The following is a 24,984-nucleotide window of genomic DNA, read 5'->3' on the forward strand; positions in this document are numbered from 1 at the left end:
GGGAAAGAGTCAGACTAAGAGAGATACCAAAATTTTATAAATACATATATATATATATATATATATATATATATATGTATATTTATATAATATATAAATTAATAATATATAAATTTATAAATATATACATACAATTTATAAATATATACATATTGTTTTGTTCCTGAATTCGGCTTGTCAAATCAAGTTAAGAATCATTCCTTAATGCTAGGAGTTGTTTAAAAAAAAAGAGCAGACAAGAGAGATTCGAGCTGTCAGACTTCGGATGCGTTTCCAACGACTCCAACTATTCGCATATTTTACGTTTCACATTTTGTGTTGTATTGTGCTACATTGTGAGTTATTAAAGTTCCTGTTACTCTTCGATAAAGAATGTCTTAATTTTTGTGCTACGTGTGTCGAATGATTACATCGTGCGCTTCGATAGTATCGATTATGATCCGCGGATGTAATACACAATATACGTATATTAATATTTTTGAATAAAATGGAAGAAAAAGAGATAATAATCGAGAAAATGGAAAAAAACAACTACAGTGATTTGAATATCTATACCTGAGAACAAATGTCCATGGAAAATATTCCGATGGATTTTATAGGAAGGAAGCATGACAAATCCTTATGATGTTAACATAAAGGAATACAATAATAAACCATAATAATCCAAGAATTCGAAGAAGAGAATATATTGGATAGAAATGTATGATGATTGGAAATGATTAGAAACTAAAAGAGTGTGTGCACAATTTGTGTACAACCTATTCATTAATTCAGATACTATTTTGTAATTATATTAAATTTTATTATTTAGTACATTGTATTATATGTATAAAGTATTAAGCATAAAAATATTGTGCTAGTATGAAAATTATAATAAAAATATATAAATAATGTTGGCTATATTAGAATAATGGAACATATGAATTCTTTATATTTTATATAAAAAAAGAGACATTTAAAATATTTTGCAACATCTATATTTTTGGAATCTTAATTATAAAAACTTCAAAAGAATCAGTGATTAATTTAACAAATTCTATATATGTATATTAACAATTAAATTTTTAAATAATTAAAAAATGATTGATAAAAATAAAAAATCAGTTTACTGTTAATTAAGAAGATTTATAGGAATACGGTTAAAAATGTTTTTATCCCACAGTAGACATTTTGTTGTTTGTAAATAAAAATATATAAATATGACAATGAATATATAGAAAAATATTTATTCTATTTTTGAACATTACATTGGAAGATTATCTTAGTATCTTTCGCGATTGAATAATTTATTTACTACTAATTTATATACATAAGCGTTTTGCTATACAACACTGGTCGGCATTTAGTGCACATAGCACGGAACAAAACCAGAAATTGTGCATATTATGTGTTATCCTCTGAGAACATTCGAGACTTTGTAGTTCATGTCCACGTTTTTAATGTCTATAGAGGGAGTATCGCTTTTAGAGATCATCTAAAAACGGGCCATGACACCTCTCAGTTTTCTCTCTGTTCTGCATAATTCATAATGATAATTGAGGTTAATTATGGTGTTTACAGATGTTTGTTTCTTAAGCTTTAACAGTATTTTTTTTTGTAAGCCTTAAAAATGAGTGTAATTACTGAATCTGAAAAGAAACGTTTACAATCATTGAAGGAGAAGAAACAGGCATTTAAAGCAAAAGGCCAACTTATTCAGCAAGCATTAAAAAACTTGGTAAATTTTATATAAAGCTTTTAATAAATATGTGTGTGTGTGTGTGTGTATGTATACTCCTTGTAATTTTATTATTTTACAAATCTAATGTTTTGTATTTTTAATTACATTTTTATTTCCGTAGGATAATAATACCAAATGTAAGAAAATTATATTTGATGATGATGTTGATGAACAGCAAAATCTTAAGTTAAAAAAAAAGAAGAGAGATTTGTTTGATAATAATAGTGATAGTGAAGATTCTCCATGGAATGGCGATGAATTTAATATCAAGGAAAATAAACATAAAAAAGTTAGAGTTTTTTTGCAATATATATATATATATATATATATATATATATATATATTATTTCTCTTAAATTAAAGATATTTAATATAGTTTATTTTTATTATACAGACTATTCTTGGTAATGATGCACGATTTACTTTAGATGATCGCTTTATAAAAGATGAAAATGAAAAAACTGAACTTGTCAAAAGCATCAATGAATCATGTAATTTGCAAAAAGAGAAGAAACAGCAGTTAGATATTTTAGAAAATATTTTAGGAGCACCTCTTGCAATAAAAAATCAGGAAACAAAAACAGCTAAGTAAGAATATTTAATTTGTAACATTTGTAATTATCTAATTCAATATTTAATGATTATATGTTTATAGAAAGAAATTGATGATACGATATGATCCAACTGAAAATGAACATTGTGAATATGAAGTGAAATCACAGCCAAAAATTAAAGAGAAAAATACTAAAAAGAAAAAACATGATAAATCTATATCAGAGATGCAACCTATACTCCCAGAACCAGAAGTATCAAAGGATATATATTATGCTATATCTGATACTTTAACAGAAAGTTTGAAGCAGAAAGAGGAATTTAGTTTATTAAAAACACATAGGAAAGAAGAAGATAATACGGGTACTTATGTAAAAACAATATAAATACGTTTATGTGTATATATACAATCTCATATTAATAAATAACATAAATTATCTTGATATCGCTAGTCAATTAATCAAACGGATCGTTGGAAATAATATAATCGACCAAAACTAGCCAGAAATTTTTTGTTTATTGATTACGATATTTCGACCATATGGTTGTGATCCTTTTTAAGTAAATAAGATCAAATGACAGATATAAATCATAGTGTTGTAAAATGTACAAGTCACATTTGCACGATCATTACATCTTAATAAATTTGAAATTGAGAGATAAAAACGATGTGTCGGTGTGAGACTTCGTCAACGAACTGAACGTCGTAATCAATAAACAAAAAATTTCTGGCTAGTTTTGGTCGATTATATTATTTCCAACGATCCTTTGAATCTCATATTATTTTACACTATTTTCTTAATTTCTTAATTCAATGTATATTTTCAGGAAATACTGAAGATTATAGTGGAACTATTATAGAAAATAATAAAACTAAAGAATTTAAGCTTAATTTTGATGAAAATAATGTATTTAAATATGATTCATCTGATTGTGAAGAAGATATAATACAGGAAGCACTAGATACAGATAAACAAATGGCTGACAAGATTGATGAAAATACTTGTACAAATAGCTTATTTGAGTATAAAGATACTCTATTTCTTGATAATGAAGATATTCGATTTAATGGTATGTATATGAAAAATTATTGAATTAGAATATTTATGCTATGATTGAATAATTGCATTTCAGAGGCTGTAAAATTTTTCAATACAGAAGCTACTTCAAATGATGATTTTAAAAATTTGAGACGTGAGCTGAAAATGATTGTACGTACGAAAATTCGTACAAACGAAAGGAAACATCAGCCATGGAATAAGAAAAAGAAAATTAAAAGATTTAAAAAATAGATTTTTTTTCAACTTTATTGAGGTAGATGTATGTAAAAGTATACAGTAATGAATAGATTGATAATTATGTAATATGTATATCTAAAAAAAATTTTTATAGATTATTTCATATAATCATATCTATAAAATCTAAAAAATTCTTTTACTATATATATATATATATATATATATATATATATATATATATATGTATATGTATAGTAAACAATCTGTTTCCAAAATTAGTACTTTTTTCTAGAATAATTTTTTTTTTAAATTTTACTAAATGTGAAGATTTTTATATACATTAGAAGGAATTTCTCATTAAAAAAAATATGATCATGTTTAACAATTTTTTATTGTCGTCTTAATTAAAATATGAAATATTGTATATAAGATTTTTATAAATAATCTAATGTATCTTACTTAAGAATAATAGATATTTAGAATAAAATAATAAAATAGATATTTTCTCAAATATTTGCAACACATCTTCGTGTTCATTGATTTTAATTTTACAATTTGGATACACATTGGTTTTTTTCTTGAATGTAGTGACACTTTTCATGACACTCTACGATAAATCTTATCCAATAACTTCAGGAAAAGATCATGTGGTAGCCCACGTGATATTTGCTGTATATGGGTATTTAATAGATTATATGTCTCTTCTTCATATATGGAGTAAGTGTTTGGCAAACCTAGATCATTATATAGTTGTTTCACACATTGCACTTTTTCTAGATCCGATACTCCATAACATTCCTGTGTAATAAAAAAGAGAAAAACAAAATGATTAATGCAACATATTTGATAAAGCAATTCGTTTAGGGAATAATACTAACTTCTAAAATTTTACGCTGTTCTGGTGTAGCACGTTGAAGTGCCACAACAATCAGCCATGTACATTTTCCTTCTTGTATGTCAGTACTATCCTTGCCAATAACTTCACGCTTTCCGTAGCAATCCAGATAATCATCTTGAACTTGAAAGAAATGCCCCATTTCCAGCAAAATCGTTTTCGTTTGTCTCAACATTTCTGGATCCTTTATTCCAGCCTATATAATGTATCACATGGTGCATTATTATTAAAAAGCACAAAGTAAAGTTCACATATAAAAAAACTCAAGTATACTTACAAAATGCATTGCTACAGTTATTGGTAAGATAAATGTATAATATGAACATTTGTATTTGACAATAGAATTGTATCGATCCATTGTAAATAGATTCAGATTCGGCTTTTTCCCGAAATTAGTAGAGAGTAAATCTAAAGACTGGCCCATTGCAGTCATCAATATAATCTGCCAAATAATATATTTTTATAAATACAATTATATGATTAAATTTCAAAAGAAAAGAAAATTAATATTTTTATATTAATATATATGATCGAAAAAGATATCTTTGTAATATCTTTGCACTTACATGTTGAAAAGTTTCTAATATATCGATATAACATTCTTTCCCTTTGAAGTGTTTTCGAATTAAAAAATACAAAGCATTCTCTAACAATGTACCGTCATTAACGGCCGCTAAACCTATATCATTATGACGATACCAACATGGTTGGTTTCGACGAAATAATGATCGATCCTGGATATCATCGAGCAACAGAAAAAAAGCTTGTGCCTGCATAAATATTAAATATATTACATACACATACAAAAACTTACGTTTTTATAATTTTAAATTATTTATAATATATTACGATTTTTAAATAATGTTTAAATGCTTAATGAAATAAGCTTAATGAAAAAAATATTTTTACATTACTAAAACCTACATTCTATTATAATCATTATTTATGAAGTTTATAAGATAAATGTAGATATTTTATATATTTTTAATGGATATTTTTCAAAATAACTGAGTTATGACATTTTTTTATCTTTCGAGTTTACAAGTGTGTTTTCATGTCTCATCTTAATTGTTACATTGCTTTGAATTACTTTATGTGAGATACATATTAGTGTCATGTAAATGAGAACAAAATCACGCACCAGTTCCACACACCATGCTAGAATTCGTGCTAAGCGGATGTTTTCTTCTGTAAGTTGATCGTTCGGTACCAGCAATTTATAGGCATAAACTAGTGCTAAACCGCGATTTTTTTTTCCTCCTGGAACATTATACTGCAATACCTGAACAATAACAGAAATATATTAATCTGCATATTCATTCAAATTTGATTTGTTGCTTTATTTAATCTTAATATTGTAGTTTTTTAAATATTAGTAAAACACTTATTTTTTAATTTTATATTCAGTTTTATTAATTAGTTTCAGTTTTATGTCGATTATATGTGTGTGTGTGTTTCACTTTTATATAAATTTCCACACTTATATATTATATTATTAGACTAAAATCTCTCATTAGAAAATTTTTATATATTTTTGTGATTTTATTTTGTATATATTGTATTATACACACTTACTTTTGCCATCCATTTTGAAATATCTGGGATTTCAAAGACCTCGGGATCCGTGATATCACGAACAACATCTGGCCATATGGCCATCAATTCACGAGTTTCATCCTTGTTTATTAATATCGGTTTTGTCGCGTAATGAGCCATTCGCGCTGTAGAATCCATTGTTCTAGAAAAATTAATAAAGCTTTGTAATTTCAACAAATAACAAATAATAATAATATTATCATTTATATATGTGGGTAAATAAAATATTATAATGAAAATTTTATACATGAGAAAAACTTTAATAAAAAAAATCGTTAAAAGAAAATTCTGAAAGAATTTACATTTGGTAACTTCTGTGTTTTGTATCTTATCGAACTTAGGTTTTATCGGAACTCAAGAAAGCTCGAAACTAACTAAAGATAAACCTATTCTTGGTTATATATATATATTCGTATGTAAATTAGAATAACAAAATGTACTCATATGTATATATCTTTTGTATCAATTGAATTGCGAGCCTGCGCATTGAATTCGTGCGATTATCATGTAAATGTCATGGTTTTTAATTTAACTCCGTACATATTGTAATCCATTCTGTATATATTTCGAACATACAAATAAGGAAAATCGTGCAAGTATATTGATGCAAATGTTAAAAAGGTATATCTATCATCACATAATTTATATATGTGAAATTTGACATTGCATAATATCTTCAAGATTCAATATATTAGTATCACAATAGATTACATAAAATGTGATAAATTGATAATAGAATGTATTTTTAAAATTCAAATATTTTCGCTATTTTATGCAATTTAGAATTGATTAATTTCGGTAATATGATAATATAAAGAGAATTTTTTTTTAATTATATAATTTTTTTATAATAATTTATAATAAATTTTTTAATAATTTTTTTTTAATTATATAAGCGAGATTAATTATAATTGTATGTATGTATGTATGTATGTGTGTGTGTGTGTGGGCGCGCGCGCGCGCGCAGCAAACAGAATAGATAAATGAATATAAATGAATATAAATGTCGTATCAAATATCGGATATCAATTTATTACAAAAAGTTTACTATACAGATATTAATTTTACAGTTTATTTTTACGCGCATGTTTGTTATTTACATTTAGACAGCGATTTGTTTAGTTATTTCTTTGAACATGCATTGTAATGCAGTAACTTTGGCGAGTTCCTCGAGCGAAGCGAAGATGAACAAATGGAACAAGAAATAAGCGCCCAAGAGATCATAAAGATTGCGATTAGCCGCAGCACGCAAACACGGATACATTGCGCTCCTAATTTAAGTAAGCAGGAGTTTATTAATATCATGATCAAGGCGATAAATATAGATGGTGGAAGTTTATCATCGAATCTACGAGAGATTGATTGAAATCTTGTTGGAGATAATGGAATCTATATCTACATATCTTCATGACATAGTAATGAATTTCTGAAACATAGTAAATAAATTTCTGAGATATCCTCTTTATTTTTATTTTTGCGCATACCATATCACATATATGCGATATAGATTGATAAAATGTAAATTTATAGCAGGAAATTCCGTTTTTTATTTTTTTCTGCATTAGTAAGTGCAATTTGATCTAGTATTCCATTTTTAATGAAAATAAAGATTCAAAATTTATAGCTATTCTTTACTCTACGAAACGAATAGGAGAGAATCTTCATTTTTATTAATCTGTTTTATTAAACGCAAGTAATAACGTATGAAAAAATTAATATTATCTCGATAATATATCAGACAAAATTTTGTCTAATGAGTTCTATTTAATATAATGAGGAAATTTAAATATAGAAGCACTATATTTTAATTTAATATTAAAAAGTTGTTTATATTAAAATTATGTTGACTATAATTAAAGCTGAATTATTGATAATATATTATTTATTTGAATATTAAAAAAAATTCTTTTTATAATATCTTTATCAATAAAGAAAAAATTTTTATCTTTTCATTAATCAACTGTTTTAAATATTCCGAAATATAGTTTTAATTTGACTTTTTCTAAACTCTAGTAGCGTCAAAATTTTTGTTTGTTCACTGTAAGATAAAGTAGAATTCTAAGAAAAGTGTATTCATGGAATGATATGCTAAAAATTACTTATCAACAGTTAAAATATTCCATTTGATAACATAATTGCATAATACGTATAAAAGAGGATATCTGAAAAAACAAGCGAAGAGTACGTCAGGAAGCACACACAGCGTTATCATCTAACAAAGCATTCCAATCTCAAGTATTGCTTGCTGATTTTGATGAGCTTTTTATGTTTTGCAAGGAATATCATAAAAATAAGTCAGGTATTTAAAAAAAACATATGTTATCATGTTTATTGTTGCCACGAGTCATGATCTATAAAGTTTTACAATTATCATAAATTTTTCCTTGAAAAAACAATCTATGTAAATGTACATATATACATCACACACTTTAACAATTCGTAAAAGTCAATCGAGGAAATAATTTATTTCACAAAAAATTCCATTAAAATTTGAAATTTTATTTATAAAATATTTTATAATTCCAAAAGAGCAAACTAAAAATCTCTTAATTTCATATAAATAAATTAGTTTCTTTATTGCATTACAAACAAATAAATGCATCTACTATAATAGTTATATAAATTATTGATGCGATTTTTACTATAGAATGTATGGTGGTTTCGTATTAGTTCCGATTACAATTATTTCTCAGTTTCAAGGGTTTTTTGGATTAAAATAATAAATCAGCTAATATTGCAGACAATTTGTACAAATTATTTAAAAATATTACTAAGACTCAACTAGGGGACGTCACACTTGGAATCTGCAGCATCATATTTCTTCTGATCTTCAAGGTGACTTTTAGAATTATAAATGGATAATTTATAGCAATCTTAAATTCATAATTCAATTATTGAAAACCAATGTCTTTGTGCGAGAGACAAAAAAATTCTTAAAAAAAGAACGATAAAGAAGATACTTTTTACTAAAGAAAATTCTTATCCATTAGTCGAAATGCTCATCGTGTATCGACCACAATAGCTTATCGATTCAAAGCAACAGGATCTGCTCCGTTTAGGCTTTCAATTTACTTATATATTTTATTTATATCATTGTCGTTAGCCAATTCATGAAGTAAATGTAACAGATGACTTTTTAACGATAAAATTAATAGCATAAAATTAGTAGAATTGAAATATCTCGCATATTTAGTAGTCGTAGTAAAATTATTAAAATCGATAAATTGATATTATTAGTTTCCAATTTATTCGATATATTTATTACATTATTTGCCGCTTTTATTCTTTTCCTTATTTATCCATAAAAAAAGTTTGGCCGCATCTTAATACTTTTATCTTACAGGACAAATAAAATCCGGTCTTTTTACAGTATTGTTACCATCTTTCTCAGTGTAAGTTGGAAAGCAAACTTACACTGAGACATTTCTGGACATGTACGCTCATTATGGATCAGGAATAGTGATACTCTTATAATAATCCTAGCGAACGTGGCGATGTTTTTCTCTCTATCTCTCTCCCGCTCTTTCCATTGCATAAAATCAAGGTTTTATGAAACATTTGCAATATTTGTTATAAGATATTCCTGAAAATTTACATTTTACAATACGTAAATACATCATGAAATAATGTGAGACAGAAAGGGAAAAAATTGTTAGATTATAATATTAGATACATCTCATAAAATCTTTTCCTCGTTATAAAATTTCATATAAAAATGAATTCTTGATGAGATAATTCCTGAATATCTTCTGATTTCATTTATCTATGTTTAACACTTATGTTTGTCGAGTGGAAAACTATACTTAACAGTTATATAATTCTGTTATATAAATCTGTTATATAAATCTGTTATAAAAAACAGTTATATAAATCTGTTATATAAATCTGTTATAAAAAACAGTTATATAAATCTGTTAATTGATGTTTGCTGGGATGTTTATTTATATGAAATTAAGAGATTTTTAATTTGCTCTTTTGGAAAATGCTGTATATCGACATATATAAATAAAATTTCAAATTTTAATGGAATTTTTTGATAAAATAAATTATTTCCTCGATTGACCTTCACAAATTGCTCCGTTAATTCTCATACATCTATTATATTACCTGTTGTAATTGGACGATGAAATTCGTGTGTCGACCAAACGTGATCAATAAAAATTGCACACTGGTTTCAGAAAAATAATTATGTATAATTAATTATTTTTCTATTTTTTTATACAATGATGTACACAAATGTTCGAGTTATTTTTTAACAAAACAGTCTTTCTTTATATTAACAGAAGATTTATACAATGCAAGAAATTATCACCAGAGAGAGTTACTCAGAGTACTGTTCATCATGGAAGACAGACATGAAATACATTCCATGCAGATGCTCTTTCAACCTTTATAATCTCGCTTATTATAGTGTTTACGTCTAGAGTACAGACAATAGCTAGGTCAATAATTCTTGATTGACTCGTGTCACGTGAAATAAAATCAGAAATGCGAAAGAGAAGGATATATAAATGTGAGAGAGAAGATATATCTAATCAAACTTATCTAATCCTGTAAAATGTAAAAAAAACATCATATCCGGTTTTACCTTTTTTTTGGCGGCACATTGTCCGATCTCTGGTTAAAAAACTCTACTTTCATCTAAGCATGTCTTTTCACATGCTAATTTTAAAAATTGTTTCCTAACATTATCGTTCAAGATGAACGTGGCGTAAAAGATCAACAAAGGATCAATAGCACACAGCTGTTTATATACATTAAGCTCGCGGCGATTTTCAAATATATTGTGTCACATAATATTGCTGTCTCATGCAAGTGTATCTTTGAAAATACATTAATAACGAGAAAAAAATAAAAGGAAGGAAAAATAGAAGACTCAGTTATGTCATCATCTTAATGACAATCATGCGATGTACATATCTTACTGATTTTTGCATGACCTTGACAGTAACATTATCATAAGCTTAATAATTAGGCCCGATCCACACTATCTGTCTGCTTCTTTCACGATTCGTTCTCGGTCTCAATCAGTGTAGGTTTTACTTTCCTATTGATGATGGATTGACTGAAAGTTTATTCACACTATTGGTGCGAATCCAGACAAGTTCACGCTCCGGTAAAATATTCTTTCGCATCGTTGTTAGAGCGAGAACGGAGCGAGACCAAATCGACAATTAAGCATTACCCATAGTGTGCGAATACGTACACTGCCCGTCAATGTTTCGTTCCATTTGCCTAGGAAGAGCAGGCAATATTTATCCTTTGCTTATGTATAAGAATCCTATGCATTAGAAAAGGATAGATATTACCAACCTTCGCTAAGAACACGGAACGAATTATTGACGCGTAGTGTATATTTATAAACAATGATAGAATCTTTGATTGACAACAAACGGGGTGCGAGTGGATCGGGCTGTCAATTGTCTCTTGCTGAAAAACACCCAGTAATCGCTTTAATTCACATGGAAATGTCAGCGACAAAATATTGTTTGCGACGAACCATTATTTTTCAGGATGGAATTACAAATAATGGACGTTTTTCAACAAGAGCACAGTGTAATCAGCGAATCATTTTATCCTTGTTTACATTCGACAACCAACAAGGACCAAATATGTTAGCCTAATATTACGACAAATTTTTTAAGTACATTAATTGATTGATAATAATTTTTTGAATCTTTAGAAATTTTCTATCCCGCAAATCAATGTGCTTATAAAATTTGTCGTACGACAAATGTTAGCCTTGCACTTGTGTCTCTTGCTGAAAAACACCCAGTAATCGCTTTAATTTACATGGAAATGTCAGCGATAAAACATTGTTTGCGACGAGCCATTATTCTTCAGGACGGAATTACAAATAATGGACATTTTTCAGCAAGAACAGTGTAATCAGCGAATCACTTCATGTGATATGAACCTTGTTTATATTCGGCAACCAACAAGGATCAAGTGTGTTAGCCTAATATTACATTTGTCGTACGACAAATTTTTTAAGTACATTGATTGATTGATAATAATTTTTTGATTTAGAAATTTTCTATCCCGCAAATCAATGTGCTCCAAAAATTTGTCGTACGACAAATGTAACATTAGCCTTACACTGTGTCAGTTGTCTCTTGCTGAAAAACGTAATGCAAACTGTACTTTTCCAACTTTCTTTTTTCGGACTTGAGAGAAATCTGCCGCAATTACGTGTAGAATCTCACCTGCGGTATGCCGCATTCCTGTGATGGATAGAAGAGCACGCGCGCCGCGGGACGCGCGCGTGCTCGACGGTGACACGTCGCGCGACGCCGAGCGCTGATAAGAGGCGATTCCGCGCGACAGACGACATGTCGGGTATGTCAGGTGTATCGAGGTATTACTGCCACCGTATCCTCGAACGAGAAGTAAGAGTCGAACACGCCCGAGATCCCGATTCGCGAAAGGTAAACGAACACGCGGACACGAACGAGGGCGGACGAGTCGCACCGAGTCTCGTGGCGCGTCGTATCTGTTAACGGTGTTTGTATATCTGAGAGAAAAAAAAGGGACAGAAGGTAAATCAACAATCGAACGATCGAATGATTAGCGAACGATTAACGTCCTTGAACTTCGATCCCGGATAGTGTCGTCTTGACGACGTCACGTCGCTCTTTCGGGACGCACATCTAGCGCTTTGTCGCTTGGTGATCACCACATCGCTACGTGACGCCGATATCGATATATATATACATGTTGCTCATTATATGGACCAAAAAATCACATATGGACGACCACGTTTCTACGTGAACAGTCAGCTGAGATTCACGATAAGGAGGGACCGCAGTCACTTCGGCCGAGTCCGATTTGTTTCGGACGAGTTCGTAATCTTACGTAAATGAATCAGTGATTCTCAACCGACTCATTCACGATGCTCGTATTTTAAAACTCGCGAAGGAATAATTTGCGTCGAAAATTTTGCGGATATACATAGTATTATCCCGTTTTTTCTATATATACATTTTTAAATTCATTTTATATGTATTTTTATTTTAGCAATATTTTTCAACAGATATATAATTTTTCTAAAAAAAAAATGTAACAAATAATAAGTAAATCATATAGAGATGAGTAATATGTATATATTACATCTATTTTTTTTTATAGCGTATAGCAATTTTGATTCATTCAAAATTACATAATACTCTAATTGAGTAGATATCGTTACCATTCCATTTTATATATATATATATATATATATATATATATATATATATTTTTTTATTCTTATATAATTTATATTTTATATTTTATGTAATTAATATAATTGTATAATTAATATTTTATATTTTATATAATTATTTTTGTTTCGCTACTTGTAAGACCTCATTCTTTATTTATCTATGAAATGGTTTCTTATTAGATGGTGCTGGTAATCTATATTTTGCTAATTCTACTTCAGCTTCTCCAAATGATGCCACATGGTAACAGAAATACTCGGGATTTTTGTATTCTGTATTTTTGGAGGCACCAGGTCCTACAGCTATATAAATTCAAGTTTGGAAAGTAGTTTTTTAATGTCATAGCAAACACTTTGTGAGACATAACAACATTTAATCTTACATGTGCTTGGTACTTTGACGACATTTTCGCTGAGACCTGATACATTGGTATTCACAGTAAATTGATTAACACTCGAAGCCTCTGCACTGAACATTCGTAAAGGAACAATTGTTATTCCCTGAAAGTAATAAATGCATGTTTGAAGCAGAGAGGTTACAATCTTCTGAATAAACTAAACAATTTCAACGAAATGTGACTTAATTAAATATTCCTAATACACACCTGTAAAGATACTCGCCTCGCTATTACATGCAACATTTTGCGATAATTACAACAATTACAATGTACAAAACACTTTAAAAATCTAAATGTCCTTTTGACACTGACCTATCTTCTCCTCTGTCCTCCCTTAATCATGAAATATCTAAACTTTGACAGTTGGCAACATGCAAAAAGTAAAGGAACTTTTGATCGAGGAAATAAAAATTATATAATAGAGAGATAAAGCTTTAAACTCCAACTTTATTTATTATTTTCTTTTTTATGTTTATTTTATGAATAAGACGAATGTGAAATTAAATTTAAAGAGAAATAAGTTAGAAATGGAAGCACGTATGATCGATGTGTTCGAAAATCTACTTGTGACTAAGAATAGCGTTTTGACCAATCAGGGCAAAGAAACTTTGCATCTTATTGGTCGATTAAACGCCGTTCCATTTCGATGAGTGAACTTTCGAGAGCAATTCACGATATTATTGTACGATTTGTTCGAGTAAGAAACTTGAATGAACAGCTAATGTTACGTAATATAGTGTAAATAATTGACAATTATTACCGTCTTGTAAGAGAGACGTTCGTGTATTGTACACTGGGTTGCATTGGATGTATTTTTCACTTTCGGGGTGACATAACCTGAGATTAACCTGTCTGCTTATGGCGAATTAAATTGGTGAGATCTGACGATTCGCGGTGCGTACAGATATGTAGTTATTGATCCCAAAACGATGTTATATTTTAACATTATGTTGCTATATTTTTTTTAAATTTTATATCAACTCAAAATTTATCAATTAATACATGTGTGTGTGTGTATTATAAGATTGACAAATCACGATTGTCACTTAATAATTTGTTATTGAATACTAAAATACAGTAGTACAAAAAGGATATGAAGAATATTTGTAGAAACCTATTATTGTTATATAGAATATTCATTTATAACAATACTGTATTTTAGGCTTAACCATGTTATTAGATTACATAAAGAATTGGAAATACAGCGCTGCGCCTGAAGGCCAACAGCCATTTGAAAAAGTGTTCGGGCTGAGTAAATATGGACTTTGCAGTAGTACTCTAATTGGCGCATATGATTGTATAGTTGTATCTCAGACACTCACTTTCTGGAATACAGTAAATACCATGTCCTATTGGGTGATACCTATCACTGCCATGTGTGCCACTTTTGCTTCTGTGGCGTATACAGTGACAAAAATCAGAGGAAAAGATGGTTATGCCAATTATTTTCTGGCTTGTATGTAATGTATATCAGATGCAAATTATGTATTAATAACATTAATGGAAAGATTTATCAAATTTTATTTACTTGCTACAGCATTAGCTACAGGTGGAGTCTTCTATCAATGGCAGAGATGTGCTGTAAAGAGTCATAGCTTTACCATTGCATTGATTGTGTGCTCCATGCTTAAGAAACATAGCGATTTCAATGGATGGAAACCTTTTGCATCAGACATTAAAATATTAACTCAACATACTACTTTTCCCATTGATTTTAGTATGATCAAAGATCCTAAGGGACGTAGACCCTGGCAATAATGATCTTATATACATAAAGTAAAAGATTAGTATTTCTGATACATAAAATTAAATGAAATGTTATATATATATATATATATATATATATATATATATCTGTAATTGATGATACATAAAGAGGTACAAAAGATGTATCTTTCACTTTCATCCTGTGTATTTATCCATGTTCTAGTACAGTAAATAAAAAGAATTGTAAAAGGGTATATCCGTGCATACTTGGAAGAAAAATCATGTCAGCGTTTCACCCTTTGTGACCTGTTAAATAAATATAGAATTGTTAACAGCTGTAAAGAATAATATATTGACAAATATCATTCAATTAAAAAATTTACAGTAAAATACTTTATATTTAATAGTAAAACAGATTACTTTCTATCTTCAATTTAAATGTAAATATATATGAAGAATCGCTCACACATGCTTCTAGGTATTCGATTCTTCGTTCAAGAGTGGTGAGCTTTTCATTAAGGACTGCTATTCTTGATCTACAAGACATATCTAAAGAAGAAAAAATCATATTGAATATGATATAAGAGAGTATTAAAAGTATTCTTTTATGAAATTTTATATATATATATATATATATATATATATATATATATATATATTGACTAAAACGGGAATAGAAATTTGGAATGTGATAAATTACCAAAAGAATTCAGAAAATCCGTAATTTTTTTGATACTGCCAGTGATAACTTCTATGTATTCGCGATTAGCCCAGTCCTGTTGAATTTGTTTTTGTATCGCCTCCCGGTGTATGGCTGCCATTCTCGTTGCGTGTCGTCACCACGATACGCGTTTGTCGAGTTTTCTCCTAACAAATTGCTGATCTAATTATATCAGAAAAAAATGTCTTCCCAATTTTATCGCATTATTTATGTGAAATATGTAGAAAATTGTGAAGTGACAAATATGGACTAACCTTGAATACTGAATTGACTTTAAAGATCTTGTATACGAAAACAGAAAGTTCCGAATTCAGGACTACCACTATCAAAAGATAATTTCCTAGGTAAGCCCCGATAGGAATTTTATACTGTCAGTAATGTGAAAAAGAGAAAGATTATTATCATACATGTATATATTTATTCATATATAAAAAAAGCAACTGAATATTGAATGCATATTTTTCACATTTTTCGAAAGAGAAAATGATTCCTATCTTTCTTGCACTAATTTACTTATTTTGGATTTTGAAGCCTATGAGAGAGACATGGGAGAATGTCTTTCGGAACGCGCGATAGTTCACGGAGTATGTATTATTTATATGTATATCTATTATGTATTGATTCACAGTCATTCATTATTTTCGGAGCACGACGAGCGTTTGGTCTTTTGGATCCTCTGAAAACGTAAATAGTGCATGACAGCTACGGACGCACGTGGCTAGTCTTTTAAATCCTTGGTGCTTGTTGATCTGTATGACCGCGAGACGTAGCTGTCATTCTAAGATGTGGATATTTCCGACTATAAGACATCGCTATTACATCAGGTTAGATGATCTCTTTCCCGCTCTCTTTAACTTCGGAACATTTTCGATTTGAGATCTCAACTTGCACTTTCGATATTTTCGATGATACAAAAGCAGACAGATATATTTAAAATTTAACAGTCGTTCTACATAATAACATAATTTTGGAGCGAAGAATAAGTTGTTCTTGTAAACACCACTTGCAGAGATCCGAGGATCCGAACATCGTAGCCTTTGCAGCGCAACCTTTACTTCGCTCCAACATCGATCTCATGTTAAAAATCTCTATCCAATGTTTAGATATATTTAAATATCGAGAATACATATGATTTATAAGCCTCCTAGTGTGAAGTAGTTTTACTAAAATAAATGATTGCGTGTAATATACTTTACGTTTTATATATATCAAATATATATATATAAATCCGGCTGAAATAATATTATAATATAATGTATATTATAATATAACGTATTTTAACAATTCTCGATTAACATTAAATAAGACTTTTTATCATTTTTATTATGTAAAATTTATTATCTAGTGAGGGGAAAAAGAGACATCTCATACTCATGTTAACATTCATATGATAAATTCATATCTATCACACTAATGATAATTCACAGTGTGTTCTCTGATTTCCTACGTAATTTCCTACGCGCATTGTAAGAGCTCTTTAATGTACACATATCATAAAAGCGCGCCGGAATTAATGTATACGCCCTCTGGCAGCATAATTCAGTAAAAAATTTGAGGAACATGGATCTCTAACGGACCACACTCTGCGAACTTTGTATGTACATACAATACACATATGCCGTTCTTTAAATTGGCGGATATTAGATTTTATCTAATCTCGCACGGCACGAGATTGAATAGTTTTACGCTTTTTAGATTTGATTTCACGATTCTACAACTGGCTCATTATATCGAGAACCGCCGATTCACGGTGCGATAATCGCTACTGCGTAGAATGATCTGCCTTTTTTTTTTATTTGGCACCTACCGGGTGTTCCACAACTCGCGATCTTAAGTTTGATGACAGATTTCAAATCTATATTAAAACGTATTTCAATTTTCAATGTTTGTAATGTACTGTATATTTCATTTTTATATTTATTATATATATATTAATATTAATATTTCTAAAATATACTTGCTTTTCGCGCGCAGTAGACTTCTTTTTTTTAAACTCTCTATTGTTTTATCTATATATGCTCGAATATAAATAGAATTAACCTGTATTAAAATAGTTGAATATATATATATATATATATATATATATATATATATTGTTATATATATCTAATAATTTAATTCGCACTATTATAATAAAATATTAAAAAGAGCGATTTTGAATATGGGAGAAAAAGGATTTTAAATTTATCTTAAGCTTGATCAATTTAAGATTATTTTAAGCTTGAGTAGTGGCGCTATACGCTTTTGCATATTTAAATAAAAATAACTATTTTATTTGCATTGATAAATATTATTTAATAAAAAAAGTTTGAGTATTTATATTCATATATGTATGCGATTGCAATCGGATTTCTTTATTTGGATTTATTTATTTATTATAAGATTTTCTCAAAGTAGACTTTTCTAGAGAATTAAGATTTTCTTCATATGCTTTTTATTAAAAAAATTTCTTTTATAATTTATTGTATTGGCTGATGAATATTTAATTTTATAAATAAACTAAAATTAATTTTTTTATTACATTTTAATGTTTTTATTGAAATGTAATTTAAAATGTATAATTGATTGCTAAAATTCTTATTGAAAGGAGCATCATTGTTATGTACAATATAATAATATTAAGTTCATTTAACAGTTTAATTTAATTTGATTTAAGTTCGATTAGTTAGTTAATAATTATTTAGCAATATAACGTACATATAAGATTGATTTTTGCAGTGCATACTCTCCATGTCAATCGTGTTATGACTTCGGGAAGATGCAATTTCTTATCAACAGTCCGCTACGTATCTGAGATATCTAAAAAACGGTGCAGCGCAGTGCAATACGGATGTCGTACTGGTTTTCATTTAATCGAAAGTACTCTTCTTCCTATCGTCGGACAACACATTAACAGGTCGAATCATACACACGTAATCATATATTTAATTATTTATTATAATTATATATTTAATTTAAAAAATAATCTTTCAAAAATTACATATCTAATAAATATAAATATATATAAATTAGAGTAATATATATAAATAAATTATTAATAAAAGGAGCGTCTTATAAGATTTATATTATAAATTTTAGAAAGATAAGTTGTGATAAATTTGAATAAAGACTATTCCTCGATATGGTTTATAATATATGCGATATTTATATGTAATTAAATATTTCACATTTCAAAAAATTAATTAGATCAAAATTTATTAAGCAATTTCATCAAATGAGTTAAATGAGGAAAGAAACTATTTTTTTTTTCAAATTCAATTCGTTCAGAACTTATAATTTTTATACTGTAAATGTTAATGATAAGAGAAATCAAGTTTAGAGATTTGTTTGATTTTAAAGTTATATTTAAAAAATTGAAATTTACGTTAAGAAATACGTTTGTGAAACAGATCAAATCGCAATTCATCGCTTTCCCTGTTACTATCCGTCAGAATGGCATCGACATCCAAGAGTAGCGCTAAGAATACCAGTCATTCTAGTGCAAAGAAGTTAAATCGTTTGAGCTTGGAAAAGTCGCCGTATCTACTACAACACGCGACTAATCCCGTAGAATGGTATCCTTGGGGCGATGAAGCTTTAGAAAAAGCGAAAAAGGAGGACAAACTCATTTTCCTATCAGTTGGTTACTCTACATGTCATTGGTGTCACGTGATGGAGAAGGAATCATTTGAAAACGAAGACATCGCGCGAATCATGAACGAAAATTTTGTTAATATCAAAGTAGATAGGGAAGAGAGGCCCGATATTGACAGAATATATATGACGTTCGTTCAGGTATGTATTATCGAATTGATTGTTGCCTTTCGTATACGAAGTCAGAAAATAAGTAGCAAAATATATTTTCTATTTATACAATTAATATTAGCTTATTGATAAAAAAAATTCGACTGTATATAAATATATCAAATATAAAAATATTGAGCTTATTAAACATATTACACGTATATAATTATATGAAATGCATATATAGATAGAAATATATATATTTATTTTATAGGCAAAGTCTGGTCATGGTGGTTGGCCAATGAGTGTTTTCCTATCGCCGGATTTAATGCCTGTGACAGGCGGAACATATTTCCCGCCAGATGGCAAATATGGCCTTATAGGATTTAAATCGCTCTTGTTAGCAGTTGCGAAGGAGGTGCAAAACATGATACTTACATTTCATATAAATATTCTCACCTTAACACGTGTCGAGAAAATTCACATTTATAATTTGTCATGTTTAAATTTAATCTTATTCGAAATTAGGCTTCTAAATTTCTTTATTATAGTGGACGCAGCAAAAGAGCAACATAATAAAATCCGCTGCTAACATAGTAGAACGCCTAAAGGATATTGTTGAGTGCAAACAAGGCTTAAAAGTAAGTAAGATTTAAAAATTTCGAGAATTTAAATATTTCTATGTTGTGTTTTTATCCGATTTTGATTTATTTTATTTTTGTGGTCTTGCAGAAAGACGATGGATTCCCCACGGCTGAATGCGCTTTATTATGCGTTCATCTTCTAGCAAACGGATACGAGCCGAAATTCGGTGGATTTAGCAGCAGATCCTGGATGAACTCACCAAAATTTCCTGAACCTGTCAATTTTAATTTTCTCTTCAGTACATATGCTTTAAGTACCTCCTCTGAGTTGCGTAAGCAGTGTTTAGAAATGTGTCTGCATACTCTGACGAAGATGGCTTATGGTGGAATTCATGATCATGTGGGACAAGTAAGGCTATTTTTCACTCTTTTGCTGATTATTTTTTGCGCAAATCAAATTATCATAGTTATTTTTCATATTCAGGGATTCTCTAGGTATTCTGTGGATGGTGAATGGCATGTTCCTCACTTCGAAAAAATGCTCTACGATCAAGCTCAAATAATACAAGCCTATGCTGATGCTTATGTTATTACAAAAGATTCATTCTATTCTGATATTGTAGATGATATCGCGACATACGTTGTGCGGGATTTGCGACACAAAGTATTATTCATATTGCTTTTAATTTTCAAAGATGTAATAGTGACAAGGGGAATATTAATATTTATATCATGTATACTCTTCAGGAAGGTGGTTTCTACAGTGCAGAAGATGCCGATTCACTCCCAGAGCCACAGGCTTCAGCAAAACGAGAAGGCGCATTTTATGTTTGGCCCTATAAGGAAGTTAAGACTCTTTTAGATAAGAAAATACCTGGCAATGATAACGTTCGATTTTCCGATCTTATCTGCTATCATTTTAATGTGAAGAAGGAAGGAAATGTGCGAAAGGCTCAAGTACGTTAGAATCAAAATTATAAAATAAGAAATATTTATAAAAATAAATATTTATAAAAAATAAGATTTGCGAATATTTTTTGGCATAGGATCCTCATGGTGAACTCACTGGCAAAAATGTATTTATCGTGTATGACGGCATAGAGCAAACCGCGGAACATTTTGGCATTAGTGTAGAGAATACTAAAAGCTACATTAAAGAAGCTTGTCAGATCTTGTTTGAAGAAAGATCGAAGAGACCGCGGCCTCATTTAGATGACAAAATCGTCACAGCATGGAATGGTAATGAATCATGTCGATAATGAATGATGTTCGTCATCGTTATATATTTCATGCGACGCATGTTTTTGAACCAGGTCTAACAAATCTATTTATTTGTAGGCCTTATGATAAGTGGTTTTGCACGTGCTGGAGCAGCTGTGAGAAATGATAAATATGTTGAATTAGCGACAGACGCTGCCAAATTCGTGAAGCAATATTTGTTTGATAAAAATAAAGGCGTACTACTTCGCAGTTGTTATCGCGGGGAAGACGATAGAATTATGCAAACGTGAGTGCAGATTTATTTATTTCAATGTCAATGTCACACATTTTGAGGTTTATGATATTATTTTTAGGAGCGTTCCGATCCACGGCTTTCATGACGATTACGCATTCGTCGTGAAAGGATTACTCGATTTGTACGAGGCTAATTTCGATGCGCAATGGCTTGAGTTTGCTGAGGAGTTACAAGATATTCAGGACCGATTATTCTGGGATTCGCAGGACGGTGGTTACTTTTCCACGGTTGAGAACTCTCAGATGATTCTACGGATGAAAGACGGTATGGCATGCTTTTAATAATTTTAGTTTGACTATTAAACAAGAAGGTAAGGTAGTTACGTCGAATAAATGAAATCGAGCATAAAGCCGCATTCCGTCATAAAGATGGTTATATTCAAATATTTATAGCGTTTGCTGAATACCTCATTACAATTTGGTTCTTATGTCGTGTCTTCATTTTATATATTGAAAGAGAAAGGAAATTATGAAAAATATAAGTTAAAATATCTGAGAGATCTGAGAGATATAAAAATCAGATTCATATTGTCAAAATAAGAAATGATATAGATCAAGATTTTACATAGCATTTCCCGAATTAGCGAAGAGTAAATGTTATTGCGAAATTTGTAGCTAATTTCTGCTAGTCACGAACTGTCAAAATAGTAAAAAGCTATTGAAAATATCTAACGTTTAATGAATTTTACTGTAGCTCACGATGGCGCGGAACCGTCCAGTAATTCTATCGCGTGTTCCAATTTATTGCGATTGGCAACCTATCTGGATCGTAGCGAGCTCAAAGACAAAGCTGGGCAGCTTTTATCCGCATTTGGTAAAGGACTCACGGAGATGCCGATTATGTTTCCGCAACTGACGTTAGCATTGCTCGAGTATCACAATGCAACGCAGGTACGTGTTTTCCGTTTCTTACGAGTACTTTGACGATGACGATGCGAATTTAAGACACTCGCGGAAACACGTTTTCGGTACAGTCTTTTACAGAATGTGGATTTTTTCTTTCCAGATTTATATTGCGGGAAGACCGGATGCCGAAGATACAATTGAAATGCTGAATGTTATCCGCGAGCGTGTGATACCAGGTAGAGTGCTCTTATTAGCTGATCCCGAGCAACAGGACAACGTGTTATTACGTAAGAATGCAGTCGTTAGTAAACTGAAACCGCAGAAGGGCCGGGCGACAGTTTTAGTATGTCGACGTCAGGCGTGTTCTATACCCATTACGAATCCTAGCGAGCTCGCTTCTCAATTGGACGATACTGAATTTTCCAACTTGTGAGCGGCGAACTCGCTCGACATGCTTATATCGCCCGCTGCATCAACGATGGCGAAAGAGGGAAAAATCTCGCCAAAATATATTCACCGATATATATCTTTGCGCGCTCGCCCCTCATAAAAAAGATTTACTGTGTTAAATAATGTAACATTAGTCCGCAGAGAGGTTGGTATAGCGAGAGTAGTCGCCCTAGCGTTCGTAAACGCTAACGGATCGATAACATGTCGCAGCCAAGAGATGTATCCAGTAGGGATGTATACGATGCGATATACAACAATAACTTTGCGCGATAATCCAGCTGTATATCGCATCATAAGCGTCCATCTTTATTCTGAATAAACTCGCAAGTACAAAAAAAATGTCAAGCCTCAGTTTTCCTCTCTCTCTTTCTCTCTTTATTAATTATCAAAATCCCGGAGGAATATGTTTTGCGAAATGTCAAAAATTTTGCATATTATGTCAGCCACTTGAAATGACTAAACACGCGGAACGCGCGTGGTTGATTTCTATTTTCAGCTACGCGTGTGGAATAGATTAAGGTCGACGATGGTGCGTTTGTAATCTCTGACGAACTTGATCGTTTCCGGACATAACTTTGACTTTAATTGCATATCTAGTATCAGTTGATTATCGCCGTGACTAACTTGTCTTTACGTTCGAATATTCACGTAATAGCGCGATATGCATGTGGTCTGGACTTTCTCTATTTCCTCCGATTTCCGAACAAAAATAGACAAAATGTATAGTAAGTCTCGGTGAGCGTTATGATGTTTCAGTTTTGACTTAATCATCAAAATTTCCGTTAGAAAACAGCAATGGGTAAAATATCAAAGATTGCTATTTATGCTTTTCGTGGCATGATGTATATGTTAATGCAATATTATAAAGTATTATATATAATTAATCGAATTTCGATAAGTATGTGTAGAACATAATTATAAAATTGTTATATATTTCTTTCAAAATTCATAGCACTTAAATATATATAGTATATATATATATATATATATATATATATATATATATATAAAATTGATTAATAATTGATATAATTATTAATTAATAATTAATTTATAATCATTAATTAATATGATGGCAATGTTTTAGAAAAATTTGATTGACATGTGTACTTATACTTTTTCACATGTAACATTTTTATATGAATATTTGAAATTACTATTTTAAGATCTTTCTCTCTCTTTCTGAACAAGATATATGTATATATATATCTTGTTGAGAAAGATCTTAAAATAGTAATTTCAAACATTCATGTAAAAATGTTACATGTGAAAAAGTATAAGTACATATGTCAATCAAATTTTTTAAATAAAAAATTGTCATCATATTAATTAATGGTTATATATCAATTATTAATCAGTAATAATTTTCAAATATAACAATATTATTATAACATAAGTTGCATATTTAATTTGATGGAATTGTCAATCTTCATTTCTATTTATGAAAAGCATTTCTATTTGTGACACATTATTTTTGACATTTCTCTTTCAGCGCACCAAGCACGGTGGAATGTTTTTTAAAGGTTGTCGTTACCTTGAGACATTAAATTTAACGATGTAAAAATGAAATTGTCACGACTTTTTATCGCCTTTATCGAAAGTTCAATTCTTCGACTATATGCCATCGAACAATCATCTATCAACTACACCCTCAAGTATTATCGATGTTTCCCCTTCTTTGCCCTTTTCTCCATTATTCGACACAACCCGAAGAAACGAACTTCTCTTTCGCTGAACTTGCTTTCCGCTCGATCGCTTTTCGCACCCCTGGAGAAATTGGTCACGGTGTCGATCACGCGATGTATGCTGTGTGTGATCCTCATCAATTAACCCAACAT

The 24,984-nt window shown here is 29.9% G+C and overlaps 6 protein-coding genes and 1 long non-coding RNA gene across 15 annotated transcripts; 4 read left to right on the forward strand and 3 right to left on the reverse strand.

Annotated features, from left to right (window-relative positions):
• The first annotated feature begins 1,505 nt into the window (after positions 1–1,505).
• On the forward strand, positions 1,506–3,630 carry LOC105258272 (nucleolar protein 8). The gene is made up of 6 exons (XM_025408085.1): positions 1,506–1,717; positions 1,842–2,009; positions 2,115–2,308; positions 2,376–2,635; positions 3,101–3,343; positions 3,407–3,630. Exons 1-6 carry the CDS (start codon positions 1,610–1,612, stop codon positions 3,562–3,564), a joined length of 1,131 nt encoding a protein of 376 aa, XP_025263870.1. The 5' UTR covers positions 1,506–1,609; the 3' UTR covers positions 3,565–3,630.
• Positions 3,631–4,019: 389 nt separating this feature from the next.
• Positions 4,020–12,950, reverse strand: LOC105258274 (farnesyl pyrophosphate synthase). Of its 3 annotated transcripts, none has more exons than XM_011269434.3 (7): positions 12,208–12,950; positions 5,981–6,143; positions 5,547–5,687; positions 4,972–5,175; positions 4,683–4,847; positions 4,389–4,601; positions 4,020–4,308 (listed from the first exon to the last, which is right to left on the reverse strand). In XM_011269434.3, exons 1-7 carry the CDS (start codon positions 12,333–12,335, stop codon positions 4,108–4,110), a joined length of 1,215 nt encoding a protein of 404 aa, XP_011267736.1. In that variant the 5' UTR covers positions 12,336–12,950; the 3' UTR covers positions 4,020–4,107. The 3 variants fall into 3 exon arrangements, with proteins under 3 accessions (XP_011267736.1, XP_011267737.1, XP_011267738.1); XM_011269435.3 differs by lacking the exon at positions 12,208–12,950 and adding an exon at positions 10,109–10,290; XM_011269436.3 differs by lacking the exon at positions 12,208–12,950 and adding an exon at positions 6,304–6,380.
• On the forward strand, positions 7,982–10,499 carry LOC112637744. The gene is made up of 2 exons (XR_003122685.1): positions 7,982–8,300; positions 10,285–10,499. It is a non-coding gene; the product is annotated as an uncharacterized LOC112637744 (long non-coding RNA).
• Positions 12,951–13,315: 365 nt separating the features above from the next.
• Positions 13,316–13,990, reverse strand: LOC105258273. Its single transcript, XM_011269433.3, has 3 exons — positions 13,808–13,990; positions 13,586–13,703; positions 13,316–13,505 (listed from the first exon to the last, which is right to left on the reverse strand). Exons 1-3 carry the CDS (start codon positions 13,841–13,843, stop codon positions 13,360–13,362), a joined length of 300 nt encoding a protein of 99 aa, XP_011267735.1. The 5' UTR covers positions 13,844–13,990; the 3' UTR covers positions 13,316–13,359.
• Positions 13,991–14,231: 241 nt separating this feature from the next.
• Positions 14,232–15,488, forward strand: LOC105258275. Its single transcript, XM_011269437.3, has 3 exons — positions 14,232–14,494; positions 14,763–15,056; positions 15,138–15,488. Exons 2-3 carry the CDS (start codon positions 14,771–14,773, stop codon positions 15,356–15,358), a joined length of 507 nt encoding a protein of 168 aa, XP_011267739.1. The 5' UTR covers positions 14,232–14,494; positions 14,763–14,770; the 3' UTR covers positions 15,359–15,488.
• A 2-nt stretch (positions 15,489–15,490) lies between these two features.
• On the reverse strand, positions 15,491–16,391 carry LOC112637743 (probable protein BRICK1-B). 4 transcript variants are annotated; one of them, XM_025408049.1, is made up of 4 exons: positions 16,283–16,391; positions 16,008–16,190; positions 15,774–15,856; positions 15,491–15,613 (listed from the first exon to the last, which is right to left on the reverse strand). In XM_025408049.1, the coding sequence occupies exons 2-4, from the start codon at positions 16,126–16,128 to the stop codon at positions 15,587–15,589; spliced, it is 231 nt and encodes a 76-aa protein (XP_025263834.1). In that variant the 5' UTR covers positions 16,129–16,190; positions 16,283–16,391; the 3' UTR covers positions 15,491–15,586. The 4 variants fall into 4 exon arrangements, with proteins under 4 accessions (XP_025263834.1, XP_025263836.1, XP_025263837.1 ...); XM_025408051.1 differs by having other exon boundaries at positions 16,008–16,174; positions 16,283–16,390; XM_025408052.1 differs by having other exon boundaries at positions 16,008–16,185; positions 16,283–16,358.
• A 271-nt stretch (positions 16,392–16,662) lies between these two features.
• Positions 16,663–23,485, forward strand: LOC105258277 (spermatogenesis-associated protein 20). 4 transcript variants are annotated; one of them, XM_011269439.3, is made up of 13 exons: positions 16,663–16,852; positions 18,747–18,924; positions 19,418–19,802; positions 20,026–20,169; positions 20,303–20,392; positions 20,484–20,744; positions 20,820–20,999; positions 21,083–21,292; positions 21,382–21,574; positions 21,674–21,842; positions 21,910–22,115; positions 22,545–22,741; positions 22,857–23,485. In XM_011269439.3, the coding sequence occupies exons 2-13, from the start codon at positions 18,773–18,775 to the stop codon at positions 23,127–23,129; spliced, it is 2,460 nt and encodes an 819-aa protein (XP_011267741.1). In that variant the 5' UTR covers positions 16,663–16,852; positions 18,747–18,772; the 3' UTR covers positions 23,130–23,485. The 4 variants fall into 4 exon arrangements, with proteins under 4 accessions (XP_011267741.1, XP_011267742.1, XP_011267740.1 ...); XM_011269440.3 differs by having other exon boundaries at positions 16,691–16,712; XM_011269438.3 differs by lacking the exon at positions 16,663–16,852 and adding an exon at positions 17,516–17,622.
• The last annotated feature ends 1,499 nt before the right edge of the window (positions 23,486–24,984 follow it).

This window comes from Camponotus floridanus, unplaced genomic scaffold, assembly GCF_003227725.1.
Source record: "Camponotus floridanus strain SB8 unplaced genomic scaffold, Cflo_v7.5 scaffold2, whole genome shotgun sequence".
Classification (NCBI taxonomy): Eukaryota; Metazoa; Arthropoda; class Insecta; order Hymenoptera; family Formicidae; genus Camponotus; species Camponotus floridanus.